The sequence below is a fragment of the Cynara cardunculus genome, assembly GCF_001531365.2.
Source record: "Cynara cardunculus var. scolymus isolate 2C chromosome LG 6, CcrdV1, whole genome shotgun sequence".
In the NCBI taxonomy this organism is placed as follows: Eukaryota; Viridiplantae; Streptophyta; class Magnoliopsida; order Asterales; family Asteraceae; genus Cynara; species Cynara cardunculus.
The window spans coordinates 809,492-823,819 of NC_037533.1; the positions used below are offsets into that span (position 1 = coordinate 809,492).

The window sequence follows — 14,328 nt, forward strand, 5'->3', positions numbered from 1 at the left end:
GATCCGCCTGGGCTGACTTTTGTGTTCCCCTTGTTCCGTGTTCCCGGTGCTGACAGTTTTATTTTCATCCACCATCAAAGCTAGTTGGATCGCCTGGTCTAAGTCCATTGGTTGAAGCAACCTCACGGAAGTTCGTAGCTCCGGTTTCAACCCTTTTAGGAATGTACCCGACATAATCTTCTCAGGAATACCCCTTAGCTGTGCCGATACTGTTTCAAATTTCCCTATATACTCGCGTGCCGACCCTTCCTATTTAATTGCCAAAAATTGTTCGTATAGGTCCCCTTCCTGAGATGACTGGAACCGAGCCAACAACCGGTTTTTTAATCTTTCCCAGTGACGAAAAGGGTGCCTATCATCACTCCATCGGTACCATGCAAGGGCCTGTCCCTCCAACCCTAACACCGCCGCCCTCAACTTCTCCCCCGTAGTAACAAATCCCTGAACGTCGAAAATCTTTCCATGAGGTACACCCACCCATATGCATCAGTTCCATCGAACAACGGCATTTTCAGCTGACGAAGACGGTAGTCCGTCCCGGGCACCCACCCCCGTTCCCCCGAAGGTCCTGAGCCTCTTCCATATCTGCTGCCAAACGGCCTTTTAGTCTCAGAAAAAGCAAACGTACCTGATTCCGAAAAAGGAATTTCCTGAGTGCCGATGGACCTGTTCGGTTCCCTGGCCGTCTGCTGGTTGCATGCCACAGCGGCAGGGGTGCCCCATTCTCATCAAAAATCGGATTCGATTGCTGCATTATGGGTCGTGTGGTGCAATCGGTGAAGATTGGCGATGGCATGGCTGCTGTCGGCGGTGGTGGCGGCTTCAACGCCTGGAACTGTTGCAACATGACCTTCATCATCTCCGCATGTCGCTTCTCCGTTTCGGTGCGCAACGATTCCACGGTGGTCTCCAAGTTTTCGAACCGCTCCGTCGTCTCAGTATGGAACTGTTCGACGGCAGCCTTCTGTTGGTTCAATTCAGCTTCAAGATCCTGAATCTTGGTCATGGTAGCGTGGATAAAGTCACAGGCGCAAGATCGATGCTCTGATACCAATTTGATATGAATCAATTGGCAAAAATTAAGATTAGCGGCCAAAAGTACCACTAATCGGATGCTTATTAGAATAAACCCTGGAATTCGAGACCCAGTAATCTCCAATGTCTACGATAAGAATAAAAAATACTAGAATGAATCAAAACAATGGGGTGGCCGGTCCCTTAAATAAGCCGTACCCTAATCCTCAAAAATAAGAAACATACTTATCCTAAGTAACTAATTAATAACTTCCCTAATCAATTAATTAAGAATAAGGAAATTGCGAACATCCCCCTCTACTTGTTTCTTGCCTCTCTTTTGTGACGCTGATACATCCGACCCCAGTGTGGGTCGGGCTGAGACGTATCACGACTCTTACCCGGGTAAGCACTTACCGGGTAAATTGTCGCATACTATACCATTTTGATGTACAACAATCTTACCCTGTAAAATAAATTACAATGTTGACTCCTAAAGGTAAGCGCTTACTGGGTAAGCATTTAGGTAAACGGCCCCTAAGTGATTGTGTTGAATTTTATTGGTAAGACTAAGCGCTTACCGGGTAAGTGTTTGGTAAACGGCCCCCAAGACTAGTAGATACGAGGCAACAGGAAGAGAAAAAGTAGTAAGAAGGTACAATGAAACAAAGAAAAGGAACAGAAAAACACACACCACCTTATCTGCTACCATAATCCTGCGTCTCCAAGAACTCTTATCAGTAAATGTAAACAGAACACGTCTTCTACGAAATGCTGCCTTGTGTCATTGGCAACAGTGCTGTTTTCTATTTATATTTATGCTTTTAGAGAAATGTATACCAGATACAAAGCTGGCGTTTGGCAACTACTCACGTGTTCTGAAACGCCAATTACTGTTTTCATGGTCTAATTTTTTTTATGGAAGAAATAAATATTCAACAACTATTTGTTTGCTGCTAATAATGATCCATGAACAGATTGTCAAGGGGTCGATTGAGAGTTTAATCGGTGCTTCTCCAGGGCGTGCCATGAGTTCGATTACTAAGAAATCTGATCTTAAATCACCTATTGTAAGGCTACTTAACTCAAAACACACCGATAAGCTCGTTCAAATACGCATATATGCCCATGAAGCTGAATTTCATATCGTGTTCATAATGTATCTTTCAGGTTACTTGTTACCCAAGCAAATCTATTGGATTATACACGAAGAACAAGAGATCCATCATATTTAGGCCTGATTTTGTATATGAGAACACAAATGAATATACGGGTGGTGGTACATATAACAGGTACGTTAACCGAGAGTAAAAATGAGATGAGCTCCTCCGGTGGGTCCATTAGTCAGCTCACCAAAAAGCTCGGTGAGCCTAAGCCAAGCTGAGGCTCAGGCATAGCAGCTCAATGAGCCAAGCCCACCGAGTACTAAGTCATAGTGTTAATATACTCCTTCGTTCCAAAAATAAATGTCCATGATGAAAAAAACACATAGTTTTGAAAATGTATAATTATTACAGTTTTTAATTAACTAAATGACAATTATACCCGTAACAATGGAGAGAGTAATTAATTTCTCCGTCTCATAATCAAGGGTAGAATTGTAAAGTATGCATTACTTTTGAAAGTGGACTTTTTATTTTAAGACAAACTAAAAATGAAAAAGTGGACACTTATTTTGGACGGAGGTGATAATATTTGTTTACCCCACTAGCTTTCGTCTCATGGGACCTAATTGCATCTTTTAGGGATGGTTTATTTGTAATCAGCTGAAGGGTTTAGTCGTAATTTGATTTGAGCCATATGAACCGAGACTTCGAGCCAGTGCTCAAGCTTCTATAAATACATATGGAAACCGAGCCCATGCTTGAGCTTATATGAATATGAACAAATCAATACAAACTGAACCCATATGGGCCAAGCCAAGCTTGAACCTTAACACAATCTGAATGAATCTAAGCCTAAATATATTTTCACAAATTTAGGCTCTGCTCAGCTCGACTCAGCTTCACCCCTAATGTTATTAATTAGGCATGATTAGAATCGAAACTCTTTGCAGCGTGTTAATGGATTACAAGAAGGAAGTTGTTTTGGATTATTCAAGAGACCCGATGGTAGTTGATCCGCATTTTCAAGCGTTGATTCACTCAAAAATTGCGAAAGCGGCAAAGATTATAGAAGATGCGTACGGATGTGCCCAAGACATTGAAGGAGTGGTGCAAGATGGAGAACTCTATGTGCTTCAATGTAAGTCTTTAAAACTATAAAATGTAACGTTAATCCTTACAAAAATATTATTACTTATTGATTTTAGTATACAGTACAGGATTCCTTCTTCGTTATTATTGATGGGTATTTTGGATATTTAAATAAGAGTAAATGATATTTTTGATCCCTGATGTTTGTCACTATCGACGGAATTGGTCCCTGCATTTTCTATTAGAGATTTGTCCCTCATGATTTGCATTTTTTTTCTTGGATTTTGGTTACTCCTAGTGATGAGCATGTTATCTTGTTATATGAGGGTTTAATTTCTTGTTATTTGAAAATGAAGTATTTTATATATATACTATATTATAAAGCATTTGACAAAAACTCTTAAAAATTACATTTTATGCATAAAGTACTGTATATTGATGCATATTACTTAAAATTTAAGATTACAAGTAAATTAAGCACAAGTACAACTTATTAAAGCTCCATATTTGAATTTGTGTAACTAACTGCGGATAAACATAATCAAATAGAAGATAAATATCTCATTTTAAAATATAGAAAAATCTAAAATATAATTAGGATAATTGTCGAGTTCTAACAAAATAATTAATTATTATCTTTGTAGGAAAATTATATTATTAAACCAAATATAAATTACTTTGTTTTTAAACCTAAATTAAATTATTATAAAAAAAATTGAATTAAAAATTACATAAAAAATGAGGAATTTTAAATAGTTAATTTGATACTAATATCGATATATTTTTGTCAATTTTTTATGGTATCTTCAAATTTATACTTTATTTAAAAATAATAACATCATCGCTTTTTCAAAATCACATAAGACCATATTATAACATCGACTGGGATAAAAAAAAATATATTAAATTCAAGATGTATCTCGGTGCATTGCGCGAGTACCCTTGGATTATATAAGTTTGGAACAGGATTTTCTTATTCTTTTAATCCTGACACAACTCTCGTCAATTCTTTTAGCTCACAACAACTACCCCTCTCTTTTTCATTTTTAGTCTCAGCACATAAACCCTTTTGTATTTAAGCTCACTCAGATATGGTTGTCCTCTTGGGTATGTCTGTCGGTTTTGACATTCCATAGAGATATTTCTGATAAGCATTCAGTCCCTCCTAAAGTTTAGCGTTATGCACATTTGATCACAATGGTTGATCAAAATATTATTTCTTTAAAGCACAATGATCAGATAAAAAATTGATCAAGAAATTTGGCTTTAAACACAATTAATGAAAGAATGATACGACAACGATTCGATTATTCGGTATATGAGAGAAATGAATGAAGATCTGTAAGAACAAGTTTACAGATTCTGATATTAAAAAAAATGAATGTATATGTATCAATGTAAAAAAAATYAGAAAACAGAGTTTGAATACAAACGAGTGTACCAACACACACACAAATGCGGTCAAGCACCCTTAGTCAGTGAAACCCAAATCGATATCGTTAAAAAGGAACCAACTCATCTCTTAACGCTTTTTCTTCATCTTTCATTCGGTTTATCTGGTCCTCCTCTTTGTTGGAGTTGTCGGTGGTTCACGCCTTCACCGGAGTTGGGTGAGGGGGCATGGAGATGCTGAATGTGTGTGTATATATACAAATATTATAACTTCATCCTTAATATTTAAAGGGGCATGAGAAAAAAAAAGCAGTGAATTGACCCAAAAGCCTTTTCATTTAAATGTACTTAACAGAAAAAGATAACTGACGTTAATGGGAGGGACAAAATCAACTAAAAATTGCATGTGGGAGGCAATTTTGTAATGAAAAAATTGTAGGAAGCAATTCCGTTGAATTTACATACGTTAGGGACAAAAATTGTGTTTTACTCAAATCAAATTTTAGAGTAAATTGCGGGTTTGGTTCTGTGCTTTTTCTATATATTGGTTCTGGTTCCTACATATTTTCATCATAAATTTGTCACTGTGGTATACATATTCACTCGGTTTTGGTCCCTCTCGCTAATATATAAGGAGCATTTTGATTCTTTTTCATGTTTCTCTCATTCTTTTAAATAAAACAATGTATTAGTGGAATATATCCACACTCCCTTGTGATGTAATATTATTCGCGGTTTTTACCCATACTTTGGGGGGGTTTCGCAACACCAATCACAACGTATCATTTACTTTATCGTACTTATATTCTATTGTTCAACACTCTTAACTTTTAGAGTAAATTACATGTTTCGTTCTTGTGGTACTAGTTTATATATTATAACACTAGGATTGATCACGTGTATTACACGGGGTAATTTGAAAAAATTAAATCACGTCAAGAACTTATCTTACACATCGAAAGTACGATGCTACTTCAGACTTGTACTTTTGAAATAACTCTGAAAAATGACTCTTCGGACTTGAATTTAGAAATGAAACTATATTAATAATTAGTTAAAATGAAGTTAACCCTAGAATAAAATTAAATTTAGAAATGAAACTATATCAGTAAATTGAATTTAAACTTAGAAGTAAATTTAGAATGAGTCTTCCAACTTGTACTTTGAAGTAAAACTTTTTAAACTTCAGAGATCTGTATAGGCAAGGCAAGGTTTGGCATGCACTATGCAAAGGCTCTACATGGTGCTTCGTCTAGAAAAGAAGACTTCAGAGTTCGGGTGAGCTAACTCTGAAAAATGACTCTTCAGACTTATACTCTGGAAATAACTCTGAAATAAAACTCTGGAGAATGATTCTTCAGACTTGTACTCTTGGAATAACTCTGAAGTATATAAAATCAATCCCACTAAATCAGAGTTTAGACTTCTAAGTCTAAAAAAAGACTTCAGAGTTCGTGTGAGCTAAGTCTGAAAAAGAAGACTTCAGAATTCGGGTGAGCTAACTTTGAATAATGGCTCTTCAGACTCCGAAGACTTCAGAGTTCAGACTTCTAAGTCTGAAAAAGAAGACTTCAGAGTTCAAACTTCTAAGTCTGAAAAAGAGGACTTTAGAGTTCAGACTCTAGAGTTCTGGTGAGTTAAGTCTGAAAAAGCAGATTTCAGAGTTTGTGTGAGCTAACTCTTTAAAATGATTCTTCATACTTGTATTTTTGAAATAACTGTGAAGTATAACTCTGAAGAATAAATCTAAAGAATGACTCTTCAGACTTGAATTTATTAATGAAACTATATCAATATTTAGTTAAAATGAAGTTAACCCTAGAATAAAATTGAATTTAGAAATGAAACTATATCAGTAAATTGAATTTAAACTTAGAATAGCGCATGCGTCAAATCTGAAGACCTTGAGTTCAGAGTTATTTAAATACCCAATATCTTTGAAGAAGACCCCATGGTAAAGTTTGCATCATACAGAGCAAAACCAACCAGAGCTTCTCTAGTTTTTAAGAACCAGAGCTCCTCTAGTTCTTAAGAACCAGAGCCCATGTGGACTCACCAACCAAAAGCAAGGCCAACCAAAGGTCCTCTGGTCAACCAAAGCCTCTGGTTCGTCTATCCAGAGCCTCTGGGTCAAAAAAATGTTAAATACTTAAAGAATTTGAGTTCCAATTACAACCAAAGACCCTATAGTTAAACATGAAGATCAACCAGAGCCCCTTTGGTTTCATTATGATGGATTGAAATATTTTTCCAAGGTTCAAATAAACAACCAGAAGCCAGATGCAACCGCCACAACAACTAACTGAAGTTGGTGAGCAAAACAATAGACATAATATACTGAGCTATTTTATCTCATGATTTAAACTTTCAAACCATTGAATTGGCCACACATATTGCTTGCTCCATCATAACCTTGGCCTCTAACCTTTTTAAAACTCAAATCATGTTCAACAAATAAGAATTCAATCGCAAATTTAAGAGATAAAACATTTATGTCCTTTACATGTACAAGACCAATAAATCTTTCCTTAACAATGTCATATGTAACATATCGCAAAACCACAACCATTTGTTCCTTTTTAGATATGTTACTCGACTCATCAACTAATAACGAAAACACATCATCACTAATCTCTTGGAAAATATGTTTGAGTACCTCTTGCAAAGCAGTGAACGATATCTTTTTGAATACTTGGCGCCACCATTAGATTATTCCCAGGAGCATTTTCTAATATAGCCTTACCGACAGCCTTATTTTGATCCCGAATTAATTTTATTAATTCCAAGAAATTTCCCCGAAGAAGATACGTTTCTGACTCATCATGACCACGGAAAGGTAATGCACCATTCAACAAAAATCTAGCAGCATCAACAGAAGCATTCAACCGAATACGATATTCATTCTTTTGAATATCACTTTGTTTATGTAAGGCGACGACAATTGATTAACCATGTCTCATTAGGTCCTCACATTTCTTAATAGCTCTATTGTGGAAATTATTAATGTGGCTCACATGAGTAGTCAATCTCTCAGTTTTATTCCAATTACTAAAGCCTTCTGTTAGAAAAATATCACTCCCATCTTGTCAACACATTGATCTATAAATAAATAACTACATAAGCAAAAATTTAAACTATACTCCAACAAATTACCATATTGATCAAACCAAGTCGGGTTAAAACGTCTTGCCTTCTTCCAAATTATTCTTCTTGGAAAGTCGTGACCACATGATTGACGGTCCTTTAATCAAGTCGTTTCTTCTGATTTCATCTCTTTGATTAGGGTGGTATTGTAAAATTCTTTTTCTTTTAGCTAGATCTGATGGAAGATTATTCAAATCAACTTCCCTAGGCATCGAAGGAAGATCATTGCGCAAGTTGTTTCCACTTAAAGGTCTCCACTATTATCGCAGTCAGGCGTTGATGCCTTTTTTTTCGGCAAATCTTTCCATTTTCTAGCAAAAACAAGGGGAAAAATCTAAACCATAATGCATAAAGGAGTAATTGGGGTGTGGGGTTCAACAGTCAACAAATACATCGTAGATAGACAAATTAAATAGAAACAACATCTATAATATTAATATGTGTGTCTACCTATTGTTTGCCAAAACAGGGGTACTGCATAAAGCAATCCCCATTTTTTTTAACCTATCCACTTTCTGCAATTTTTGTCTACTTTCTAAGAAATACTCCCATTTTGTCTACACACTAGCAAAAGCTTAAAAAGGCTAAAGCAAAAGCCCCATTTTTGTCTACTATCTAGCAAAAGCCTCAAGTTTCTGAATTGAACAGAAATTGAATAGAAATGAAGTAGAAATTGAACATAAATGAAAAAATCAAAATGAACCAACCTTGTTACTCGAAGAAATGAAGTAGTCTTGAACCTACTACAGAATTGAACCAACCTTGTTGCTCGAAGAAATGAAGGTAAATCGAAACCCTCCTTGAACCAACTGCAGAAATGAAAAAACGAAGCAGAAACCCTTCTTGAATGGTCCTACTGCAGAAATGAAGGTAAATTAAAAACCATCCTTGATGTTTTGATGTTGCTCAATCTCGAATTCTTGATGGTTTCTCGGTGGCAGACGACAGACCATCTGGCATTGGTCGATCGCCGATGGCTAGGCCGGCTCAGGATTGGGAAATCGCCGGCAAGTATGGGGGCCCGTGGAAAAATCTATTGGGGGGAAATGAAGGTAAATCATGTAAAAACTAAATTTTGACCTAGGTAAAATTTTTTAACTTTTTGACTGGGGACCCTCCCCCCTGTTCAAATGCAAACCTTCCCATTTGCACAAACTATGTAAACCTCATTAAAACAATCATAATTTTTTTTTAATTCTGAGGGTTGATTCGTTATTTTATTGGAGGGGGTTAATTATGGAAATTATCATCTTCATTATATTTTCGGATAGAACGCTTAATTTTAGAAAACAAACTTTATTATTACTTCTGTAAACAAATATTATTATTATTTTTGTAAAAAAAAATTATTATCATTGTATTTTCGGATATATTAAAATTATAACCGCTCAATTTTAGGAAACGATTTCTTTAAAACAAAGTTTATTATTTTTTATAAACAAAAAATTTATTATTATTTTCCGTAATACAGATACTTTTTACGTTTTTCAAAGCAATCCCTGATGCTCTCGCACATAATCTCTCCCATATTGAAAAGTTTGCATTTCATGATGGAATATAAGAGCATACGCCTCTCAAACATTAAGCATGTGTTATTTGAGGTAGGCATCAAAGTATGCCTAATAAAGTGGAACCATGCATTAGCTTGTGGTGATAAGTTGCAACTCTCCAAAAGTCTGATGGCCATCTCTTGCAATTATTTTCCAAAATCCTCTTAGCATCAAGAGATGATGCTATCCTGAACAACATGTTGTGAACAGAATCTGCAGGGGGATTAGTCCATACGAATTATTGATAATTTCAGTCAAATAGGATACTTCTGTGTGCATATCTTCTAGATGAATGGATACTCATTAAGGATTCTGGGGCGGAAACCTTATCTATATGGTCATATATATATTCTTAAACTGGTCATATTTCTCCTCTATCTCTCTACAACTGAAATGACTTATTGAGCTGTCAATGACGACAACATCTTCATCCTCCTGTTCTTGTTCGACATGCTTTGACTTTGTTGATTTTGTCACTCTTTTGGCTGCCTTCTTCTTGACTGCCTTGGTCTTATTTTTTGGATTTTGATTTTGTTGTTATAATATAAGTTGTCACAACATTCTATAGGATTTCTGCTTCAAGTTGATCAGCAACATCATTAACATCAATTTGCACATTCCAACCACGGTTTCCATTCTACAACAATTTCATCCTTGGCAACTTCCATCCTGACATTAGAGGTGGTGTTTTCGGAGTATTGCAACAGATCATCCGATACATAATCATGGAACTCTCCTCCTTTGTGTTCTTATCTTGGTTCTGGTCCATACATAGGTTGTTTCATAGTAAAAGTTTCAAAAATGGGTGACAAAGTTCTTTGAGTTATTCTTCTTCTTCTAAAAGTTCTTTCAATGTCGGGATCCAAGTAAAAAGTTTCACTGTGTGACAAACGCGACACAACAAAAAAATCAGTAACAAAGATGGTAGAAAAATCAATTTTTTAAAAATGACTACCAAAATTCTTGTTTTGGCTAGTCCCCGACAAGGGTGCCAAAAACTTGTTCGCAGTATTAATGCAAACCGAAAATTTACAAATGGAGTATCATGCAAGTATACATGCTAAACCACTGCCATTTTCTAAACAAGTAATAAAGTGGTACGAAATATCGAATATTGATCCATAGGGACTGATACCTCTCATTTTTTAGAGTTATTTCTTATTTATTTCCTCTATTTTTGCATATATTAAATACTCAATTTCCTTGTTTTTCTCCGATTATTCTAAAAGTTTTAAAAAAGGATGATGAAACACAAAAGAATAAATTTTATTTCGAAAATCTGCACTTTATGGCAACTGCCCACAGTGTCACCACTGTGGAAAGTTCACGAAATTTTTGTTAGTCCTCTACTTTGTGGAGGATGTTTGTTTGAAGATCTTGTTCAAATATCTCCTACAGCTGGAGTTGCTTTATAAAGTTGTATTTTGGATTTTTTTTAATTAGTTGTTAGATGGTATTTTCCCCAAGGTTTGTGTGTGCTTAATTTCCTTTGGGTAAAAAACTTCATCCTTACCCATTCCTCTCCTATATAAAGAGGCATTGGGTTCACCTTGAAGAGCATCATTGGAAGCACTACTAGTTGAAGTCTTATTCTCTTCTCCTCCTAATTTAAGTTTAACATTTAATTTTATTGTATTAAAGTTGTAATCTGCTGCCCACAGTCTCACTACTGTGGGAACAAAATTTAGTTTTATTTTAATGAAAGTTCCATTTCAGTCTTATTTATTTGTCTTATATTATATTTCTTATGTCTATTATGAGCTAATTTACATATATGGGTGTAGATGTGAGTTTAACTTAGGATTTTTATACAATATTTGGGTGTTTTTACTCTTTACCACTTTGTAAACTTGGGCACTTAAGACGAGATTTAAACTCGATGCGGATAAGCCGATCACTTTGAATGTTAATATTAGATATTAGACCCAGAGATGGACGGATTCGAAATACGAATTAAGTGATGCCAAAGAACTCGAGAGAGTCTTTGATAATTATGTAGAGATGAGAATTTTGTATGTATTTAGCTAAGGATTAAACATTGGTTATTCATATTACAAAGATATTTGAGTATGAATTTTATTTCTTCTTCTGTTTAGCTGAATCAACAAGTTTCGAAGTGATGAGAGTGAGAACTTTGTGGGGTCTATTTATGAATTTTCACTTTCGAGAGATTGATTTTTTTTTTATAAAATCTCATAAGTTTCTAATCATTATATTGTTGATTTTATATTAAGGAATACTTACATTCATACACATCCTTTATTCTATAAGTTCATTTTGGTAATTTCGTCTTTTAAAGCTTTTTATAAACAAAAATCTAACTTTTATTCACAAACCAAAACACGATCAAGAAGTTCATGAAAGTCTCTGATTTTCAGTAGTTCAATCCCTGTGGAAACGATCTCGGTATTTTACCACTCTATTACTTGCAAGAGATCATAGTGTCACGTGCACTTGCAACGCCACTATGGGAACTTTGTGTCTACTGTGTGAACACAAACGATCCCAAGCTGTCAGGGACAAAGAAGACACGAATCAGACTAAGTCAAACTTAGAAAGAGATTTCAAATGGTGAATTCAAAAAATGATTTTGAGTGAGTTAACAACTATTGGAAATGTTAAAACAGTTAAAAGAAAGCCAGGGTGCAAGTTTAGATTGGAGTTTAGCAACCAAGTATAGGGACCTTGATACAACATGACCTTTCCTTAACCTAAACTTTGTGTAAGGTTTGATTTATATATCGTTAATATTGAATTCTAGATTGCCATTATAGGTAATCAACTGTTGATCTATAGAAAATAATATATCCTCTATCTGATATGTGATACATTTTTTTAAAACTGTTGATCTATTGGTTCTTTCCCTATGAGTTCGTTTGTTTCAACCAGTTAGGAGGATTTCAACAATCAAAGTTTGTTGTAGTGGTGCTGATGGGTTAGGTTCGGTTGATTGGGTTGAAGCCATTTGAAGAAAACCAACCCAATGTTGGCGGTTTAAAAATTTTCAACCCAACCCAACCCAACCCAACCCAACACGTTCATGTTGGTTGGGTTGTGTTTAAACAAAGTAAAATCAACATTGGAAGAATAAAAATAAAGGAAACCTTTCTCTGAAATACGAATAATATGAGTTTTCTTAAAATATTTAGGTATTAATTATAACTTTCCAATAATGTCCTTATGATTTCATTCCCTGTTATTGCCGAGTTGTTTTTGGTAATCTATACATATTAAAGAGAAATATAAATAATTTTAGACAAGATGCTAAAACCATCACCAGGTTATCGGGTTGGTCCAGTTACTTTGGGCCTAACCTAATTTCAACCCAATTGATTTGTTTTGCCTATCGATTATATGGTGGGTTACCTTGGATTGATTTTCCCCCCAGGTTTTCCAGGGTTGGGTTAGCCGGGTTGATTGGTTTTTTGAGCACCCCCAGTTTATTGCATTTGAGCACCCAATGGAAGCTATTCATGATCCATCCGGTCAGTCAAATCTAGAGATTAATGAGAGTGAAATAGAAGTCATCCAGTGGTTGTTTTGTTGCGGGTACAAACCATGGTTTACTTGTATATAATTGTGATCCTTCTATAGAAACCTTTAGGAACGATCTAAAAAGGGTTTTTGTCAATTGGCACACTTTAACAAAACGTTAATATAAATGAAGATTGGTTTTAGCTGTGATGAAATTTCATCCATATTTTCTACTGTATTTGTATTAAACGATGTACTTTGCTATGATCTGAATGTATTTAAAAATTGACAACGGTATATTATGGTTAAAATGAACTACTAGTTTATAGTTTAGACATAAATTTTTGTAATGATATGAATAAACAAATGAAACTGCAGAAATGCGTACAAGTTCAATATTTATTTTGAAGAGTAAAATAAACAATTACACAGATTCAGACATTTCTTAGTTTACAAAAACAAATTATGTTTTCAAATTTCAGCACCACTTGTTATCAATCAGAAGTGAAATAAAATTTTAGACTTTAGTACCTCTTAAAAAACAAACTATACCTAAATAATCTGAATTGGTTAACCTTTTACCGAGTAAGTGATAAGATTAAAAGCAGGGGTGTTCAAAAAAACCGTCGGACCGCTCAAACCGGCCGAACCAAGTCAAACCGGACTGTTTTTGGCGGTTTGAACGGTCTGGCGGTCCGGTCTGGTTTGAAAAATAGCCGAAACTGGGCGGTCTGGTCGGTTTGCGGTTTAGACTTTTTTTTGGGCGGTTTGGACCAACCCGACCGCCATATATATAATTTTATTTTAGTATTATAATTATTCAGCCCAATTAAATACCCAACTTTAATTTATACCTTATGGGCTATAATTATTCAGCTCAAACATAAAAGCCTTATCCAAAAGATTTCCTAAATCCACTAAATCTAAATCCGTAATTTGGTAATTCCTAACCTAATAGGCTAATCCAAACATCCAGTAATCCACCGTCCACGATTACACGATATCCACTATCCACCTCTTTTTCGTTCCTAATCGTCGCGACGTCGCCTAATTCATCTAAATCCCTAGTGTTTTGACTTTTTTAAACAATGAACACTAAGATTGATTCTATTTTGACTTTGTTTTTTGGTATGTTTTACATATTTATTTGTTTGGACTTTGGACTTTGGATTGTTTAAATTGGGTTTAAACTKTAATGGCTRCTTCAATGCTTAGTGGTTGGTATACAGATTACTCACATGTGAAGGACACTTATTTTTTAGTCCTTTTATTGTAGAAAACAAATCTCCATGGGAGATGATTATGATGGGTGATTAATATTTATTATTCAAATTTATAATAGTACATATGACACTAGGTTTTTTGGTTTTAATGTTTAAAGCCCATTAAAGGCCCAAACCGCCTAAACCGGTCAGACCAGACCGCCTTTTCGTGGTCTGGTTTGACCGGTCTGGGCACTTGGTTTCAAACCGCTCGGTCTGAAAATTTCACAAACCGCCATTACGGTTTGGTTTGTGGTCTGAGGGCTTAAAACGCCCAAACCGGACCGCGAACACCCC

General features: G+C 35.3%; 1 protein-coding gene across 4 annotated transcripts in view; it reads left to right on the forward strand.

Annotated features, from left to right (window-relative positions):
- LOC112514285 (alpha-glucan water dikinase 2-like) overlaps positions 1-3,530 on the forward strand; it is a 14,068-nt gene extending 10,538 nt beyond the window's left edge. For all 4 annotated transcript variants that reach the window (XM_025120648.1, XM_025120651.1, XM_025120649.1 and 1 more), the window contains 3 exons: positions 1,992-2,084; positions 2,185-2,306; positions 3,071-3,530. In XM_025120648.1, the coding sequence (XP_024976416.1) occupies positions 1,992-2,084; positions 2,185-2,306; positions 3,071-3,278 (423 nt within the window). In that variant the 3' untranslated portion in view covers positions 3,279-3,530. The remainder of the gene's footprint in view (positions 1-1,991; positions 2,085-2,184; positions 2,307-3,070) is intronic.
- The last annotated feature ends 10,798 nt before the right edge of the window (positions 3,531-14,328 follow it).